Source organism: Trichogramma pretiosum, unplaced genomic scaffold (assembly GCF_000599845.2).
Source record: "Trichogramma pretiosum strain Unisexual culture from Peru unplaced genomic scaffold, Tpre_2.0 scaffold75, whole genome shotgun sequence".
Classification (NCBI taxonomy): domain Eukaryota; kingdom Metazoa; phylum Arthropoda; class Insecta; order Hymenoptera; family Trichogrammatidae; genus Trichogramma; species Trichogramma pretiosum.
In genome coordinates this window covers 201,899-222,133 of record NW_019641613.1, presented here as the reverse complement: position 1 = coordinate 222,133, position 20,235 = coordinate 201,899, and the positions used below count along the sequence as shown (strand labels likewise).

At 44.0% G+C, this 20,235-nt stretch overlaps 2 protein-coding genes across 3 annotated transcripts in view; both read left to right on the top strand.

Moving 5' to 3' along the window:
• Positions 1-15,337, top strand: part of LOC106653653 (ankyrin repeat domain-containing protein 50-like) — a 41,074-nt gene extending 25,737 nt beyond the window's left edge. The window contains exons 2-11 of one of the 2 annotated variants that reach the window (XM_014373180.2): positions 2,475-2,884; positions 4,567-5,244; positions 5,791-7,131; positions 7,204-7,377; positions 8,807-9,289; positions 9,988-10,740; positions 11,200-11,608; positions 11,945-12,288; positions 12,968-13,795; positions 13,863-15,337. In XM_014373180.2, coding sequence (XP_014228666.1) covers positions 4,588-5,244; positions 5,791-7,131; positions 7,204-7,377; positions 8,807-9,289; positions 9,988-10,740; positions 11,200-11,608; positions 11,945-12,288; positions 12,968-13,789 — 4,983 coding nt within the window. In that variant the 5' untranslated portion in view covers positions 2,475-2,884; positions 4,567-4,587 and the 3' untranslated portion in view covers positions 13,790-13,795; positions 13,863-15,337. Of the gene's footprint in view, positions 1-2,474; positions 2,885-4,566; positions 5,245-5,790; positions 7,132-7,203; positions 7,378-8,806; positions 9,290-9,987; positions 10,741-11,199; positions 11,609-11,944; positions 12,289-12,964; positions 13,796-13,862 lie in introns of both variants that reach the window. The other variant, XM_014373179.2, reaches the window with a different exon arrangement.
• A 41-nt stretch (positions 15,338-15,378) lies between these two features.
• Positions 15,379-18,938, top strand: LOC106653654 (ankyrin repeat domain-containing protein 50-like). Its single transcript, XM_014373181.2, has 3 exons — positions 15,379-15,739; positions 17,966-18,546; positions 18,636-18,938. The coding sequence occupies exons 1-3, from the start codon at positions 15,521-15,523 to the stop codon at positions 18,742-18,744; spliced, it is 909 nt and encodes a 302-aa protein (XP_014228667.1). The 5' UTR covers positions 15,379-15,520; the 3' UTR covers positions 18,745-18,938.
• The last annotated feature ends 1,297 nt before the right edge of the window (positions 18,939-20,235 follow it).

The following is a 20,235-nucleotide window of genomic DNA, read 5'->3' as shown; positions in this document are numbered from 1 at the left end:
TGGACCCACTTCCGCGTGGTTGTATGCATGTAGATATAAACCCGCGGCGACGGACACTCTGGCATCTCTCAATTTTCTTTATGCGCGCAGCAGCGCACCGTCGATGTAATATCTAGGTCCGAGCGAAACGACGTGTACTTTTTTTTCGAATCGGTACAAAAAGACACAGAAAGATCGTCTCGAGCTGCGAGCGAAATAGTATAAAATACACCAAAATCGACTGCGTATAATTCCGAGTGCCGAGAGAGGGAAAATTCGAATCGTACTGCGCCCTGGGAAAAGTTCGATCGCTTTTCGGAATTCATGCAAATTGGTCGAGTCGCACAGAAGCGGCAGCAGCACTGCACTTCTCTTTCTTTCTTTTTTCTATCGGGTGCGCCCGCTGCAGTTATATCCAGCAGCAGCTCCTTTCTCTATCGCGCGCAATTTCTATAATTGACTTATTTAATCGTGTGGCGCGCTCTATTTCCGTTTCTCTCTCTCTCTCTCTCTCTCTTTTGCGAATCGTTAGCTAATTGAGATACTCGAGTGCCCAAAAAAAAAGAAAAAAAAAAGAAAGAGGCACACAGTTCGAGTCTCGCATGATAATTGAAGCCACCCGCCCGAGCGCTCGCAGCTTTTAATTCGGCAAAAAGCAACGAACCAAGAGTCGTGAACACACACACACACACACACACACACACACACACACACACACACACACACACACAGAGGAGTGCAGTGACCCAATGCAACAAAAAAAAACTATATCGATCCGTCGTCGACTTTTATATCGATATAAAAGCTGACAGCCCCGAGTATACGTATACACGCTCGACTTACGTATTCTTTTCTTCGTCTCTTTTATATACGTATGTATATATAGGAGCGGCTGGTGCTGCACGAGACTATACACGGAAAACCCTTTTAATTAACCGTCAAACCGGATTTTCCGCGGCGTGTATTATGTGTACCTGGTAAATGCTTATACAGCGGTTGCGTCTGCATCGTTGTGTCAAGAATAAGAGAGCTAAATTAAAAGTACACACTCTTTCTCATTTCTACTGCTGCTGCTGCTACTGCGGCTACTGTGTGTACTGTTTACCGTAAAATAAAAAAAAAAATAAAAGAGAGAGAGACAGATAAAGAAAAAAAAAAGAAAACCTCTCCTACCCTCGCGGCGCGCAATCGGCGAGTCGTCGCTAGCTACACTACAGCTAGCTAGCTCTCTTCTCTATTTCTGCAGTTTCGTTTTCGACTCTCATTCTTTTCCTCTTTATACGATGCACGCGTGTGTGCTTGAGCGCGCCCGCGCGTGCACACGCGAGATAGCGAGAGAAAAAGAGAGAGAGAGAATCGACAAAAGAAGCTAATTTCTTTCCTCGTCTTTCCTTCTTTTCTTTTTTCTTCTATTTTTTTTTCTATTTTCTCTCTTTTCATCCGCAACCTGTATATCCGCAATTTGCAGCTCGATTGTCTTTGAGCTGCGAGCTCGCGTACATACAGAGACATGTGCGCAGCTGTAAAGCAAATAAATAATTCATCCCGCGAGGAAGTCGTCCAATACACATGCGGTTTTACATACATGTGGTACTCGTCGAAGATACCCCCCCGTCCGGATGCTTGTGCTCTGTGGTGGTGCATCGTTGGATGTGTATGTGATGTACGCGTATAATTATACATGTATGTATAGGAGCTGCTAGGCTCCTTGACGCACGCATGCGATATTTCCGCTGTTTTTGCATCGCGCGGCTTTAAAGGATCTCTTTTTCTCTATACGTATATAACAGCAGCAACAGCGACAGATGTGTCGTGTATACATGTCTCTCTCGCAGCAGCACGTGTGTGAATTTTTACGTGACCTATTTGCCATTGGAGGATGAAAAAAAAAAAAAATGAAAACAGATTTACCGCGCGCGGACGTGGAAATCGTGTTATATCCTAGTTAGCGCGCGCGAGGCGAATTTTCGTACATGCATACAGCAGCAGCTCTGCTCTGCAAAGCGCTTGAAACGACGGAAATTTCGCGTAATTAAAATTTGACCTCGTTCGTTAGATATTCTCCTCGTCTCGTTTCTCTTGCTCTTCTCTTACTGCTCTGTTATCGCTGCAGAAGAAAAAAGATAGAAACAACTCGACTAATGAAAATTTTGGCTCGCTCAAAAAAAAAAAAAATTATCAAATTGTATCTGTCTCGATTTGGGTCGCGTAATAAATAATTATTTGATCAACTGTAACTCGTCGTGAGTGTATATATTTGTATGTATACATACGATTAGTTTACTGGGTTACACACCCGATGATTTATCATTTCAGAAAAGTAAATAATCTTTTCTCGCATTACGCTATATCTCTCTTGGGTTTCGCAATGTTTTTTTCGATAATCTAGCAAAGTGCCCGAGCGAAATAAATAATAATAAAGAAGAAAAAAATATTCGTACATCTCTCTCTCTGTCTAGATGATTAACCGCTCGGTCCATTAACGATTGTTACAGATATATATATGTACGCCCACGCGAGGAACATCGGCAGCAGCACCAGAGACGACGACGTTATAGCCGCTGGAGTGGTATTAGCGAGTCAACGACGACGACTACGACGACAAACATCGGCGAGGCGGAGGGAGGATCGCCTCTTCTGTCTCGGCTACTATGGCGAATCGCAGTAGCCAAATCATCATCGTCAGTAACAGCAGCAGCAGTAGAGAAGCAGCCGAAGAGGAGGAGGAGGTGGTGGTGGTGGTTGTCGAACAGCAACGGCCCTGCTCGGAAGCTTCGATTGGCCCAGCGCCACCCGAGTGAATATATTCGCAGAAATATACGGTATATATATACGCTCGAGAGACATACAGACGAAATACTGCAGCAGAAGAGAGAAATTTCTAACTGCGTCTTTTATTCATAAGGTAAGGATAGATCATTGCTGCTAGTTTGTATGATTCATATACGGAACAATGCGCGCCGCCGATGCAGCTCGCGAGGATCGAAGAGAGATGTGTTGAACATATTTCCCTTCCTCCTCCTTCTTGTTTTTTTTTTAAACCTACACACAATTGGCGTGTATCAGCGTCGCGGAATGTCGCGCATAATGTTTAGCAAAGCAATGTATTCTCCCGCATTCATACACCGCGAAGATCGAGAGATAAGCGCGTGTCGCCTCGCACGCAACGCATCGATCGATCGCTCGCTCGGCTCGTATATACGGAGGGGGGGAGGGCTCGTAATAGACAAAATCTGATTCACTCTCTGTCTCTCTGTCTCGCGGGGGCGACGACGACGACGACAGAATCGCGTGTCTGCGTGTGGGTAGGTTTGCGCCCAATATTATATCATATTATACAAAAGCAGCACGACGATGACGAAGAGAGAGAGAGAGAGAGACGTCGCGGCGCCGGCTTATGCGGAAATAACGTTTTCGACGATGTAGATATATAGCGGCGATGCGCATCCCTGTATATCTCTTGACGTCATCTTACGTTTTATTGTGAACGACGTTTACATCTCGAGTTTTTACTTAAGTCATACATAAATACAAAATTTCATCGTTAACTAATTTGAGGTAATAATTGGAAAAAACATTGCGCGTTGCTTTTATTTTATCTAATCAACGACGAGTTAGATGAATGCTTATACTATTCGAAAGTGTGATTGGATTGATCGATTGGATTTTAATAGTGTATATCGAGAGTATTCGGCGTTGCATGAATATCTAATCGAGATCGACGTTAATGACTTTTAATTAATTTTCACCTGCATTTAATTCTCACATTATTCTCCGTTTCTTTTTCATTAATAGGTCGATCGAATGCGCTGCATAAACGAGATCGATATTTTGAGACAGAAGTTTTTAGGACACTTGCGATAGGCAATAATTTCGATACGCGATAAATGTTCAAGAATAAAAATTACTTTTTCATGCGTCTTAGTACGCTACAATCAATGTCAACATTAACTTATTAAAGAAGCAGATCTATCTCATTTTTTATAAACACTTTACTTTGTGGACGCAACTTTGCTTAAAAAATGATTCGAAAAATCTGTGAGAACTCCCTAAGTTACTTCTACAACAATGATTATCATTGATCGTATTGAATTTTATACTGCAACACTTCGAAAATAAATTCTCAAAGTTGATGTTATAACCGTAATTTCGTATCTAAGTTTCAAATCTTAAATCTGAGCTCGGATTACGGCATTAAATTTTACGTCAAATTACGCATGTGCAAAGTTTTTTAAAGACCCATAACACGTTGAAAAAATTACAGAAAAAGTCACTGAGCGTAAAAAAAATAGATTGAAGATAATAGGCTTTTACTTTATTCGAATTATATCCACTTAGTTTTACTTTTCCGCTTGCAGATTCATTACAGAAAAGTACTAGCCATCTAGCGTTGAATGCTGGCTTTAATAATAAGCGAATTTTGATCGAGTACAGAACTGAGTCCTTTTCGTTCATTTCTGTCTTGAAAATAATATAATGCTTTGTACAAGCAATGTAATATTATATTACCTCGAATGAAATTCATCAATCGTTTACGTCAAATTTCAACACTCGATCTCGCACTAAAACCTGCCCATAAATTTCCAGGTTTAATCAACGAGCATCGACATGGCAGCGCCCGTGATCGAGAAGAAACGCTTCTACTGCCGCGAGTGGGCCTTCCTCAAGCTCGCCCACCTGCTGGAGCAGCGTCCGGCCTCCAAAGCCTGCGGCGCCCTCGTCGTCGGCGGCCCGGGCAGCGGCAAGACAGCCCTCTGTGCCGAGCTCGCCTGGCCTTCCAGCGGACCCGGGGCGCGTCATCAGCGCGCCCTCAATCGACGCGTGTTGGCCCGTCACTTTTGTCAGGCGCGGAGCGAGGTCAGTCTCGCGCCGGCCCAGTTCGTGCGCAGTCTCGTGGCTCAGCTGCTGCGAGCCACCCCGGACACGCGAAGCCGTACCAGATCGTCGCCGACGCAGACGACGCAGACGAGTCCGAAAAATGACAAAGCAGCGGCGGAAAACGGAGGGACGACGACGCAGCAGACGCATCATTCTTCGCGGGTGTCGTCGCGCGAAGCCGTGGCCGAGGCCTACGCGGAGAAGCTGCGCAACGAGCCGGAGATCCAGGCGGCCCTGCAGCCCGAGGTGCTGGATCGGAATCCCGACGAGGCGCTGCGCAAGGCCGTGCTGCTGCCCCTGCTGGAGATAGCGCCGCCCAAGGACTGCCTGATGCTGGTGGTCGACTCGATCGACGAGGCGCCGCTGCCGGGAGCGACCCCGCTATTCGTGAGTCATTTTGTCGTTTTGTAGAATAATTGAACCAAAATATTTGAACTGTGAACGTCATAGTCAAAGCACTGTAATGAAGTCACAGTCTTAGCTTTTACTTATATACAATTATATTGACTTTGCCACTTGCGGATAAAGGCCCTCGCCATCTAGCGGCAATTTCTTTTATGATAATTGAATTTTCTTGGATTTGTTGCATAATTAAAGTAAAAAAATAATAAACAAACACGGTGAAATTAATTTTCAACGAAGTTCTCATGCAAAACACTTTTAGAAGAAACCGATGACTTTCGGTATACTTAAACTGAAGATTTTCTTAAAAATGCAATAATTTTTCTTATAAAAAGTATAATTTTTAATTAAATAAAAGATGTGCTAAATATTTATATAATTTTTATTTCAAAAAAATTTCAGTGATATGTGAATCTAGTCTTGATATATCTTCTGATGATGTCGTGACAATCGTTTCATTAAAGTTTTAGAACTCACGCCTACCGTACAATGTTTCAATATTTCATAATTTCTTTTTTCTGTCGAAAACAGTCAGCCGCCAGCGTCTTGGCTCTGTCCGCCCTCAACAACAACAACAACAATAACAACAGCATCAACGGCTCGAAACGCGAATCCGAGACCGAAGAGGACCGAGATCAGCAGTCGCAACAGCAGCAGCAGCAACAAGCACCTCTCGAGGAGGCGTCCAAGACCATAGCCGAGCTGCTGGCCAGTCATCACCATCTGTTCCCGCAGTGGCTGCTGCTCGTCTGCAGCGCCCGGCGCCAGAGCAAGCAGGTCTCGCGGCTCTTCACGGGCTTCAAGAAGATCGCCCTGGACGATCTGCGCAAGCCCCAGGTGATACGCGACGTGCAGCAGTACATCCTGGCGAGGCTCGACCAGGAGGACGCCTTGAGGCAGCACATATCGCGCGACACCGCCGAGATGCTCAATCATCTGCACATCAAGAGCAACGGCTGCTTCCTGTACCTGGAGAAGGTGCTGGACGGCGTGGCGGAGAGCTTCATCGTGCTGCGCGAGGTGCGCGAGATACCGGGCACGCTCAACGGCCTGTATCTCTGGCTGTGCCAGCGGCTCTTCAGTCGCAAGCAGTTCCTGCGCGTCCAGCCGCTGCTCAACGTCGTGCTCGCGGCCAAGCTGCCCGTGACGCATCGGGTGCTGTACGAGGCGGTGCGCTGCTGCCCCGGTCAGCCGACGACGACCCTCGGACCCGACGAGTTCAAGCAGCTGCTGCACCTGTTGCGCCGCGTGATCTCGGTGTCGCGCGACGGCGCCCTCATGTTCTTCCATCACAGCTTCGCCGAGTGGCTGGTGGACGTCAAGCACTGCACCCAGAAGTACCTGTGCTCGGCGAGCGAGGGTCACGCCCGGCTGGCGGTGCACTACGCACAGCGCGGCCCCGGCCTCGACCCGGCCGAGTGCTGCGCCCTGGCCCAGCACGCGCAGGCGGGCTTCGCGCGTCAGCCCCGCGACCGTCAGCAGCAGCACCAGCAGCACCAGCTGAGGATCAAGTCCCTGGTGACGGCGAGCTCGGTGACGACGAGCAGCTGCGCCACCACGACGGCGGCGGCGGCGGCGACCGATGAGCCGGCGGCAGCGATCGCGACGACGACGACGAGTTTGAAGCCAACGACGGCGACGACGTTGGACAATTATACGCTTCAGCTGCTGTGGCTGATCGACAGCGGCGCGCCGTTCGAGACCTGCTACCTGGACAGCAGCGACTGCGTGGCCTGGCCCAAGCACGACGCCAAGCTCATGAAGCTGCTGGTGGACGCGGGCGCCAAGCCCGCGGAAAAGTCCCCGGACGAGCTCGACCATCCCGAGCAGGACGACGACGACGAGTACGATCACTTGGCACCTTCTAGTCACGTGAGTAGTAGTTCTAAAACTCGTTGTTTTTATAATTATTGGGCGCTAACTCGTGAACGAAATTGCTTGCAGATCTCCCGAAACTCGAGCCCGACGGACGAGTCGCCGTTGGGCCCGCTGGCCGAGTTCTTGGGCGAGAACGGCGACATCAACGCCACGGACTCGTGCGGCCGCACGATCTTGCACAATCTGGCCTCGGACGGGAACGCGACGCTTCTGGCTTTGGCTATCGCAGCCTGCCCACAGGTATATATACCTACATCTAGACGTTGTACCATATACATAATTCTGTCGATTTGAATATTTGCAAGTAGAAGTGAAATAACTCGTTGGAATATTAGTATACATTTTTATGATTGTACTACAAGCACACTAATGTTATACAAAGTAATAGGGTGAAATAGTCAGTTATAGGCCACCGTGAGATATTATTTAAGTAAATGAAAATAAAAATTACAATCTCAAGCAATAAAAATTTATATCTCCGCTCAGTAAACGTTAAATCATTAATATAATATGATTTATAACCCTATACCGGCGCATAACTGGAATAGCCGGTAAAATTGTCAATTTAGTTCTGAGCCCCGTGTAATAATCTTGAAAAGTATTCAAACGTTTTAATTCAATTTTCAACAATGTCAAAAGGTTCCTCATATATTTCGAAACACGTCTAAATAGTTTAGTGCTCAAAAAATGTAACTGATTTCTAAGCTCAGTTTCTAATTAGTTAGTTCAAATTTTTCTTCTTTAATCATTTCTTGAGAGATATTATTAGCCATAATTTTATCTCGTACAAGTACTCATTCAAAAGGTAACATTTTTTCTACCAAAATGTATTTTCAGACAATTTTTTTAATCTTGCGCAAAATTTCGATAAGTGAGAAAAGTCAAAAATTGTCCTAATTAGTCATTTTACCCGGTATAAGCTCACTATTATAACTAATAAAGTAATTCAAAATTATGTGAATTCTTCTTGTTCGAAAAAAGTATAGGAGCAAGTATGTTAGTCTGACCGGAGCAAGTAGGTTGATTCTGTCATTGAAATATTTTTCTAAACTTTTTCATGTAGTAATCTCATTTATAGCAAAAGAATTTTGCTTCCTCATAGAGGAAGCTTTGTGATGGGCTCCATTTCGGCTTTTTTATAGAGTAATCGTAGGGTATATTTAATGATATTTCTATATACTAGATCGAATTTTTGACACATTTTGGAATGTATGTGGGTGTATGCGGCTGTATGGCTGTGTAGAGTGATTCCTTGATAACGGTAGCACGTATCGTGACGGGGGAGGGCTCATTTTTTTCGTTATGACATAGGGACGAAGCCAGAAAAATTCATTTATCGATAAACGTAACGTTTTCTATTTAAGAAAAAAATTTTTTTTTTTTTGCATTGTTTGTTTGAGAAACCCGATAAAGCTGAGAGGCGCTTTCGTTTCGCTTTCGTAATTAGAAAGATGATATTAATATTTTCAAATTATTTTTAAGTTAAAAAAAAGTATGAGGAAGCTACTTGCCAATACATTGGCAGCGGTTTTTTTCATAATTAAGACTGTAAGCCCTTAGCCAAAACGTTTACAATAGAACAATTTTCTTTATTCACACTGCCCTATTAACTACACTGAAAAGTTCGTTAGAGAACAATTAATTAATCAACTATCAACTTCATTATCAGGCCAAGCTCGAGGCGACAGATCGCCACGGCCAGACGGCCCTGAACCTCGCCGCTCGCCACGGCTACGCGGACGTGGTGAAGGTGCTGCTCGGGGCCGGCGCCAACGTCGATCACGCCGACTGCGACGGCTGGACGGCGCTGCGGGCGGCCGCCTGGGGCGGTCACACGCGCGTCGTCGAGCTGCTGCTGGGCCACGGCGCCATGGTCGACTGCGCCGACTGGGACCAGAGGACGGCGCTGCGCGCCGCCGCCTGGGGCGGCCACGAGGAGATCGTGCGCGCCCTGCTGCAGGGCGGCGCCGACGTCAATCGCACGGACGACGAGGGCCGCACCGCCCTGATCGCCGCGGCCTACATGGGCCACAGCGAGATCGTCGAGCACCTGCTGGACTTCGGCGCCGAGATCGATCACGCAGACAGCGACGGGCGCACGGCACTGAGCGTGGCGGCCCTCTGCGTGCCCTCGAATCACGGATACACCAAGGTGAGATATATGTTTGCGAGGGATAAAAAAATGTCCAATGGTTTTAGTCAATTTATTCAATGATAATTAATTATCATAAGTAAAAAAAAACAAACGAAAACTCTCTTCTATATTGAACGTTACTATACATTACTTATGATATGTACATTTTTACATTCTTATTAGTAGTTCATTATCTATCATTTATTATTGGATATCCTTATACCTAGACGTATAAGTATTTAAGTAAATATATTTTTAGTAATATTTTAATGATGAATTTATAATTGTTAATTATTTTACAACTTTATAAAAAGAGAGTTAATTTTACGTTATAATTTTAAATTTTATTCGATTTAGATTTTATAATTATTTCATGCGCAAGTTTTCGTACTTATATTAATTGTAAAAGTCATCATAATAAAATCGGTATACAAAGTAGTTATTGTAATCCACTAACTAAATATCTTTGTATACTAAATAAATCGGCATTCTTGTATGTTGATGTTATCATAAAATCTCTGAATATTAATAACACAAGACATCCCCGAACGTCAATAAGTAAAGTATCTTTGCATACTAAAATTTAAGATATCTCTGTATACCATCTTGTAAGATATCTTTGAATATCAATTATGCATAATTAATTTTATCGGACTCAGCGGACTTTTTACAAACGAAAAAGATTTACGTATGCTAATTACTTTTTACTGAATCAGGTGGTTAGTCTGCTGCTCGAGCGCGGCGCCGACGTGAATCATCAGGACAAGGATGGCATGACGCCGCTACTGGTCGCCGCGTTCGAGGGCCATCGCGACGTCTGCGAGCTCCTCCTCGAGTTCGGCGCCGACGTCGATCACTGCGACGGCACCGGGCGCACCCCGCTCTGGGCCGCCGCCAGCATGGGCCACGGCGCCGTCGTGGCGCTGCTTCTGTTCTGGGGCTGCTACGTCGACAGCATCGACAACGAGGGCCGCACCGTGCTGAGCGTCGCCGCCGCCCAGGGTGGCTGCGACGTCGTCGAGCAGCTGCTCGACCGGGGCCTGGACGAGCAGCACCGCGACAACTCGGGCTGGACGCCGCTACATTACGCCGCGTTCGAGGGCCACCAGGACGTGTGCGAGGCCCTGGTGGAGAGCGGCGCCAAGCTCGACGAGGCGGACAACGACGGCAAGGGCGCCCTCATGCTCGCCTCGCAGGAGGGCCACACGCAGCTCGTCGAGCTGCTGATCAAGGAGTACGAGGCGCCGATCGATCAGCGCGCGCACGACGGCAAGACGGCACTGAGGCTCGCCGCCCTCGAGGGCCACTACGACACGGTGAAGGTGCTGCTGCAGCACCGGGCCGACATCGACGCCAAGGACGCAGACGGGCGCAGCATACTGTACATCCTGGCGCTGGAGAATCGACTGGCGATGGCGAGATTTCTGCTGGAGCACGCGAGGCCCGACGTGGAGAGCCGAGATTCCGAGGTGAGTTGAGCTTTCATCTCATTTTAACTTCCGATTTCCGTATAAACTCTATAAACATGTAATACTACCTATACGTAAATGAAGTGGTGAAGGTAAAAAGATGGTAAAAAAATTCGAAGCTCCTTTTAAGAGTCAAAAGAGAAAAGGAAAAATGATTGTCCTAAAAATTAGCTGTATAAATCTTATGATCGATTCTAAGAACATTCTAAGAAATTTTTGTTCTATAATGTTTTATTTTAAACTTCATAGGTAGTTTTTGATTTGCGTTGACATGAAAAAAACTGTTACCATATGAGAAAAGTTTATCGAACAAAGATGTCATAGAATGGATCAAACAACATCCTCAAAATTTTTTCGAATATTTCACGATGATATCGAAATCTAAAATTTTTCCCTCTCTTACTCGTTTTGCGCATGGTAATCGTTTACATTTCTTCATCGTCGTTATCTCATTCACAGGGAAGAACGGCGCTGCACGTGAGCTCGTGGCAGGGCCACGTGGAGATGGTCTCGCTGCTGCTGCAGGAGGGCGCGGCCTGCGTCGACGCCCGCGACACGGAGAATCGCACGCCGCTGCACTCGGCCGCCTGGCAGGGCCACGCCGCCGTGGTGAGGCTGCTACTGGAGCACGGCGCTACGGTCGATCACACCTGCAATCAGGGCGCCACGGCGCTGGGCATCGCCGCGCAGGAGGGCCACGAGAGCTGCGTGCAGGCGCTGCTGCGACACGGCGCCGACCCCAGCCACTCGGATCACTGCGGCCGCAACGCCATCAAGGTCGCGGCGAAGAGCGGCCACGACACCGTGGTGAGGCTGCTGGAGGAGCATGCGGCGCTGGCCAATCATCAGCGCAGATCCTCGAGACCGGGTACGTGCGCGCGTACACCGATAGAGAAATAACAAATCTAATGCCAAGAGTTATCTTGATCTTGCGGCAAGAATCGAGTCTCCACACAAAGTCTTATGAATTTTTAAAAACTCTTATCAACTCTTCAAAATCATTAATCAGGTGTACGAAATCCGAACATTCGTAAGATTTTTAAGGCTTTTTTAGACTTTACAAAACTTCCTGATGAAAAAAATTTCCGTCAGGGAATTAAGATAATTGTCGGCATTAGATTTTCATTTCTATCACTGTGGCTAACGAATAGTAGAGGAGCGAAAAAATAAAATACCGATTTTATAATTATTTATCGCTGCACAGGTGGTAGCAGTAGCGCAACGTCGGTCACGTCCAACTCGACGACCGAGACGAAGCCCTCCTCGGCCGTGCTGAATCCTCTGTCATCGCAGCAACATCAGCATCAGCAGCAGCAGTACAGCCCGGCCGAGTCGCCCGAGTCCACGAAGCGACGCAGCTGCGTCTCGCTCGGCAACAACTCCAGCAACAGCAAGTCCAGCAGCAATCTCACCGGCAGCACCAAGAGCGATCGCAGCAAAATCAATCAGCAGCAGCAGCAGCAGCATCATCAACAACAACAGATGATCGGTGGTGCAGCAAGTGCCTCCGCCGCCGCTCAAGCGACGGCTCATCAAGGATCGAGTCGCGTAAGCTGGGCCATTATTTTTATTTACGCGATCGAATATAGAATGTCGAAAAATCCTGAAACGACTTGGCGGGTGCACTATTTGCTATTTTACACGTCGACTCTTATCCAATGCCGAGTTACTGAGTTGTGTGCACGGAAGGCGGCTTACCATGAATAATAGAAATGTATTCAATTTCAATATCGAAATCATGCAGCCATATGGCAAAACGGAGCGTCCATTGTTTTAGGAACTATAGTAATGTTACGAATTAAATTTTTCGAAAGTATTTTGATGGATTGTGAAAAAATTGTACAGTATATTACGTCGACGCATATTTCATTCGAGATAAGCTCGATTATAGTAGCTACAGTGTTTGTATATCGAAAGTAATACGACACCCATTACATAGATGACCATAACAATATGTCAACGACCGCTTAAATTACGGCCTTGTCCGATTCATTTCACGCGTAAAAATCTAGTCTCGGTATTAAATAATAGAACCGCGTGAAAAAGCAAATAAAGGTCAACACATGTGTCAACGAGCCCACACCACTTGATCGAATTTCCCAAAAAATTCTCGACCGTCTACAATGACAAAGCCACCGATACGATCTGTTCTTACGGCTTTACCGACACCTTAAAATTGACACCTTTCTCTAATCACACTTCTTTCTTTTTTTCTTCCGTCTAGCAGACATCAGCGGCCAGCAGCAGCGGCATGTCGTTCACGCAGCAGCTGCAGCAGTGCTCGCGGGGCGTGAAATCGTCGCGGCCGCTGAGCAAGCTGCTGTCGCCGCTCAAGAGCGAGCCTCAGAGCCCGATTTACGCGTCGCCGCCGCGCTCGCCGTCCTCGTCCGACAACGGCCTCATACCCCTGTACTCGCCGACGTCCAAGAAGACGACGACGACGCGGGGCTGCTCGTCGTCGTCGTCGCCGCCACCCTCGGCCCAGACGGCGGCGAGCATCATACAGACGCAGCTGGGCGTGTCGCTGCTCCAGGGCGATCGCAGCACGAGGTACAGACTGGCCACGGCGGCGGCCTACGATAGGACCGGCGCCCTCTACGACGCCATCTGCATCAAGAAGAATCAGGAGGCCAATAACAAACCCTTCGAGCTGACCAACGAGATGCTGGGCCTGACGACGACGACGACCACGACGACGAGCGGCGATAATAACAAGCAGAGCAACAACGAAACCTGCACCGAGAGAAAATTGCCCGAGTCGCACTTCTCGCGCGACACCCACATGCGCATCATACTCGGTAACAAGAGCTCTTCGGTGGCTGCGCGCAAGTCCACCGCGGACAACTCATCCGGCGGAAATTCCGCCGGGTCCGGAGCCAACAACAAGCCCAAGAGGAACGGCTTCGTCTCGGTCTCGAATCCGGCGATGCGCCTCGTCGCCGGCGTGCGCAACGGCATCGAGAACGCGACCAATCGCAACAAGCCCGTGACGACGCGCGTCAACGGATTCCAATGGAGGGCCGAGCCCAGAAGGGAGACACCCTTATAGGAGCAGGTACTGCGTCTGATCTATTTTTCTATGTAACGTTCGTTAATTTTTTTGTTTATTTTTTTCTCGGCAGGATTTATTGTTGGCCAAGTGCACGCACGAGACGTCTATATACGGTGGCCAGGGCACGAGCAACAACAACAACAACAACAACAACAACAATAATAATAACAACAACTCATCCCACGACTGGCGTAGCTACTTGAGCAAGAAACGCAAGTCCATCAGACGACTCTTCTCGTTTCCGTTTATGAGCAGAATCAAACAAGCGCCAAAGATGCATAATGCAACGACTAGCAAGAGTAAACTCAGTAACAATAATTATCACTGTGGTAGTTGTAATCGTAGCGTTAGCGGTAATAATAATAATAATTACAGTAGTGGCAAGCGCAGGAGGCGAAGCGACGCAAAAGTGATGAAAGATGATAAATAAAATGTGATTTTAAGTTCGTAGGGAGGTTGCACTCATACCCCCGCACACGCACACGTGTGTGGTTTTGGACGTTTACAATTAACCAAATAAAAAACAATAATCATCCCCCTCGAAAAACGAGATACCAAATCTTTTGATCGATTAAACGATTTAAATTAATTTAATAATTATGTAATAATTATATAAGAACCATGATTATGAATCTGAAGTGAATTAGTAGATAATAAGTCGAACAGAAAATTTTAAAAATTTAAGATATTCATCGTCGTGATGATAGTATATATATATATATAAAGTTGAAAACGTAGATCATAAATTTGGAATGTATAATCTTCGACATTATGATTACGTGTGTATAAAAGTGTAATGTTTAGATGAACAAGAAAAAAAAACCTATTTAACACATTGATCTCACAGAGGCTCACTGACCGTAAGGCAGAGCATCTCGATTGGACACTTTTTATTTCAGAGATTGCGTGTGATTCATGTTGACATATTTCAAAAAAAGTAAAGATAAAAAAATTATTATGTACCGATCGTGTATACCGTTGCTGATGATGCGAAGTTAAGACTGAGGCACGCCGAGTGTATAAGTGCTAATTTTTTGACAAAAATAAAAACATAATGAAAAAGAAAGCATATAGGACTACTTGTGTTGACAAACAAAGTATGATTTATCGATACGAATTTCAAAGATTAAAGTGAATGCATATATTAGATTTAATTATAAAAACAAAAATGAGTATTTATAAGATAGTTAATTTTTATTTTTAGACCATTAAGACGAGTAGCGATCATCATCACAATTAATGTATCATAATCATTAGTGACAAATTTCGTTCTGTTATTAAAAATGCGAAAGACAGTAGAGGATTCAATAAATTGAAAAACAAAACAAAACATTGCAAAGAAATTAATTTAGTATTCTTTCCACCCCACTAATCGGAATTCATAGCTCACTTGCTCGATTTTCCGCAAGGAAAAAATGATATTTGATGCGAGAACGAGAGAGTCAAATGTCTCGCGTGTAACTTTTGGATTTTCTGGAATTTTTGTCGTACGGTCATAAAAATCGCTATGATATACGACCACAGCTTCCTACCATCGCTTTTAATTTTTCTTCCCCCCTCACATAAATACCGGGCAACATTCGATCTCTCGTCAGTTTTCTTTCCGCTCCCGAAGAGAGCAGAGCAGTTCGAATTTTCTCTACAGGCCTCGGTGCGAGTTCGGTGCGCGAGGATCGCGCAAACACTTTCGATCGAGAATTAAAATAAAGCAAAAACGCGCGCATCATCATGGTGCTGATGACACTGACCTTCATGAATCTGGAAGCGGACGTCCACGAGAGAGACAGCGAGGGACGCACCACCCTCATATACGCGGCGCAGATCGGCGATTTCAGCCTCGTGCACAGCTGCTACCTCAAGGGCGCGGACATAAACGCCACCGATTGCACCGGTAGGACGGCCCTGGCGATCGCGGCCAATCGCTGGAAGGACCCGGAATACGAAAAGGTAAAACGTGTCGCGTATTTTCATACTCTCGCAAATACGTAAAATCAGATTTTAAATTTAAAAGTAATGAAAGTAATTTTGTGTTAATTCTTCGTTGAAAATTAATCCATCGGTGTACTGATTTGTTTGTTTACGTGAAACGATGAACGAAAACGATTCGATTCTCTGCTCAAATTTGGACGATTTTATTGAAAGTTAATGTTTTCGTACAGATATAATATTTGCGTAAATTGTACGACAAAAAATTATGAAAATTCAGTCAAAATTAAAGCTAGTCAAAATAAAAATAATTGCACGAGTTCAAGCGCTAATTAAAATTAGGGTGGTAATCTTAACTTGGTTAATCTAGAAACAAAAAGATAATAGTTTGAAAGTTTCCTTTCCTCAAAAATTCAAAAAAGTGATTTTTACAGGTATCGACGTCTTGTGAAGTTATATTTTTGCAGTTAAAAAATCGGGGTGACAATAAAATATTGGAAAATTAGTCTTTCAATGCACAGAATGATGTTATTAGTTTTAGCCTCATAAATAACTTTCAACGATGTAATTGCCCATATTTAAAGTATTTTGAATGTGAAAATATAGAAAAGTGAGTCTTTTGACAATGAGAAAATATCCCCAATGGTTTCATAAGCATTTCAATTTGTAAATTGTTAGGAGTTTATTCGTAGATTCGAATGGTGTTGTTAGTTTTAATGCGAGTGGATTTTAAATTAAAAAATTCGATTGGCTTCTACGTAAAAATACAACAAAAAAATGTATTCGCAAAATCGATTTTCCCCTCTTATAAAATCTAAGCAACATTATTGTTGCACTCATTTTTGAATGTCAAAACTTCAAAAATCTCTTTTCTACTAAAAATTCAAATTTATCAAGGGAGAAAACTTACTTTCAAACTATTATCTTTCTTATTTCAAAAGACCTCTTATGCTTTGATATCATTATCAGACATGATTTCTAAACCATAATTAAACTTTTAAAGCATTGATTTTTTCTTTTTTAAAGTTTTTAGATGCAATGTCACTAAAAACTTAGTGTGCCATAACTGGATTTATTTCTATTAACGATGAAATTTTCAATTTTGATGCTTTTAAATTCATGTAAATTTGTTTATTTTTAATTTCAAGGGGACGTACTCGAGTTAAGAGATTAAATTCAAAAATAGCTATATAAATGGAAATTTTCTTTTTGTGATAGCACAATATGTCATTCTACACCTGATTGACAAAAAAAACTTCTAGACAAGCTCTGGAGAACCAATTGGATCACTTCTTTCAAGTAACTAAATATTGTGTTATAAGTCACTTGCCCTATGATCGTGAAAAAAGTTTTTCATCAATATTGATCTGTGGGGTACCTTCATCCACTTGAGCAGAATTCGAAAAAAAAGTTTGCTTCTCTTTCAAGAGCTTAAATGCGGCATTTAGTGTTAATTAAACATTGATTTTCTTAAAAATTGTCAAATTTTCGTAGTCGTACATAATTTTTCTAAATTCTGCTCCGCTCAAGTGAATGAGGGTATTTTTCTGAAGATTTTCACACCCCATAGATGAATATTGATGAAAAACTATTTTCACGATCATAGGGCCACTGATTTTATAGCACAATATTTCGTTAAATGAAAGAAGTGATCCAATTGGTTCTCCAGAGCTTGGGTAGAAGATCTTTTGTCAATCAGGTATAGAACATGAACATATTTTACTAATACGAAAAAAATTTCCTTTTTATCTTAAAATCGAAAAAATTTTTATTTCATTTTCGAATAGGATTTTTTGTCCCCTTTCCATTGCCTTTTTCGAAACTTCAAAATTTTGATCATTCTGTGAGATACAGCTGTTTCCGTGAGCCATTTTCGTATACTTTGCGTGTTAAATTTTTTCTTCTTTTGCGTTTTCTGACGTTTTACGTTTTTACGAAGTGCAGGTCACTTGTCGTAATATTCAGAGCGTACCGATTGAGTTACAGCACCAGGGTCGCGAACACTTCTTCAGAACATCAATGGTTACGGTCACAACCTCGGGCGTGCCGATCCAACCCTTGGGTTACCCTGCACAAACACTGAAGCACAATTTTTTTTTCATTTTAAAAATCCTATTCGAAAATGAAATAAAAATTTTTTCGATTTTAAGCTACCTTTGAGCCCTTAAGCTTTTGACACAGGTCGATCCCCTCGATGTAAATATTTCCAAGTAATGCATAATTCCAACGAATTTCGATCCTTCGCAGGTGGTGCAGTATCTGCTACTGCGCGGAGCCGACCCGAATCGCGAGGACCGCGACGGCATGACGCCGCTGCTCAACGCCGCCTACGCCAACTACGACGATCTGTGCCTGATGCTGATCGGCTGCCGGGCCGATATCCAGCACAAGGACCGGCAGGGTCGCAACGCCCTGGTCCTCGCCACTGTACGCGGTCGCTGCGAGTGCGCCGCCACTCTGCTGCGCCACGGCTGCAAGCACGACTATCTGGACGAGACGGGCGGCAGTCTCCTGAGCATCGCCGCGCGCACCGGCAGCCTCGGCCTCGTGCGTCTGTTTCTCGATCGCTGCGCTGCGACGGGCCTCGACCCGGAGCATCTCGATCAGGACGGCAGGACGCCGCTGCATCTAGCCGCGCTCAAGGGCTACGCGACGATCTGCGAGACTCTGTTGGCGCGCGGCAAGGCCGACGTCGACAGGTGCGACAAGGAGGGCAAATCGGCCCTGATACTCGCCGCTCAGGCCGGCCATGTGAACGTCGTCAAGGCGCTGCTCAAGAGGAACGCCTGCGTCAACTACGAGCCCTTCGGTGGATTCAACGCGTTCAGGTGAATATTTGTTTTTTTTCCATCTCGATGCCCCGCGAGACACAACGATTGGTTCGAGGGCTAATTTTTTTTTCATTTGCTTCTTGCAGCACGGCTATGCGCGCGGGACACTCCGACGTCGCGCGAGTAATCGCGGATCACCTGGAGAAACTTCGGAAGGGTCGAACGTGTACATTCTTTGGAATAAGAATAAAATAGATGGGATGGAGAAGGAACAGAAGGAAAGAAAAGAAAGAAATAATGTTCCGGAACGCGTCTGCTCTTGTAAATATTGTAAGTATGTCTAGTGATACTAGGCATGTCCAGCGTCTATTGTAAATATGTCAATAAACTTAAGTCATGTTAATAAACTTAAGTTGTAAAGTATGTCAATAAACTTAATCGATAAAAAATCTGTATTAAAGTTTTTTTCTCATCCGCAGTACAGCATTGATAGAATTTTCCAAAGAATTGTATATAATATGAGTGTTTATAATTTGACTTGCAAAGTGTGTTTCGAATTATCCATAATGAAGAACGAAGAAAAAATTTTTCTCGAATCATATTTACCCAAGTTCGAAATTTTATAGGTAATAATTAGTTTTTCTTCATCCCATGCTCGAAAGTACGTACTTTCATCTTCAAATTCGGGGACGAAAGTAACACTTTTGCTTCCTGTCAATATCGCGCGAAAGTTATATCCATGACTACGGCAACCTACATTTTAATTATCGTTTGGTTTCGACTATGCAATAGATGAATTGGATTGATTTATTTTATGACGTGCATATGCCAGATTGATTAACTATCGTAGTACCATAATTTGATGTACACATTTCATTACATTTTTATAATATATTTTAATAAATTCTTTCAATTTTAAATGTTATTCTTGGTCACTCAAGTTTCTACTCGTCTACTCAGATTGAGTAAATTACTTAATTCAAATTTTCAAAATTTTACAAAATAAATATTTAATACAACTTTAAATCGAGTAATACTCTCAATTTAATTAAAAATATATAGGTGGGACACAAGAAGAAAACATATGGTACTAATATTTTCATGCTTATACTTTACGGGATCGTTTGTACTTTATTAACGCGATAGTTATCTATCTTTTACAATTATTTACTAATAATTTTAGTTATGTACTAATAAACATTATTATTGATGATATTTGTTGTTTGTCCCGAGTTGCGTATACGATTTTTCTTTATCCCCGCTCGAAAGTAAAATCGTATAAAGAAAAATCGTATACGCGACTCGGGATAAAAGTCAAACGCCCGTCTCTGCGAGCTTGCACCCTCGGCTTCGCTTCGGGTGCATAACCTCGCAGGGACGGAAGTTCGACTTTCGCCCCTTGTCAAGTAATATACTATAAATTATCTTAATTCGAAGATTTCAATACTGCAAAGTTCACGATTGGGCAAATATTTTAGTCAGAATTATACCGAACGATGAAAATTTAAAAATCATAATTAAATTTGCAATAATTTATACAAAAGTTTGTTTTTTAATAACATACTCCGTGTATCTTTTTTAAGTTTTACGATTGAAAGAAAATACTCTTTTAAGCGACGTCTTTCGATTACGACTTCAAAATTTGGTTGATTTCGAATTTTCGTAGTAAACCCATTATACACGCGAGTGTAATTAGCTCGAAACTAGATAAGAAAACTCGGAGGCATTACTATGAACGACTAAGAC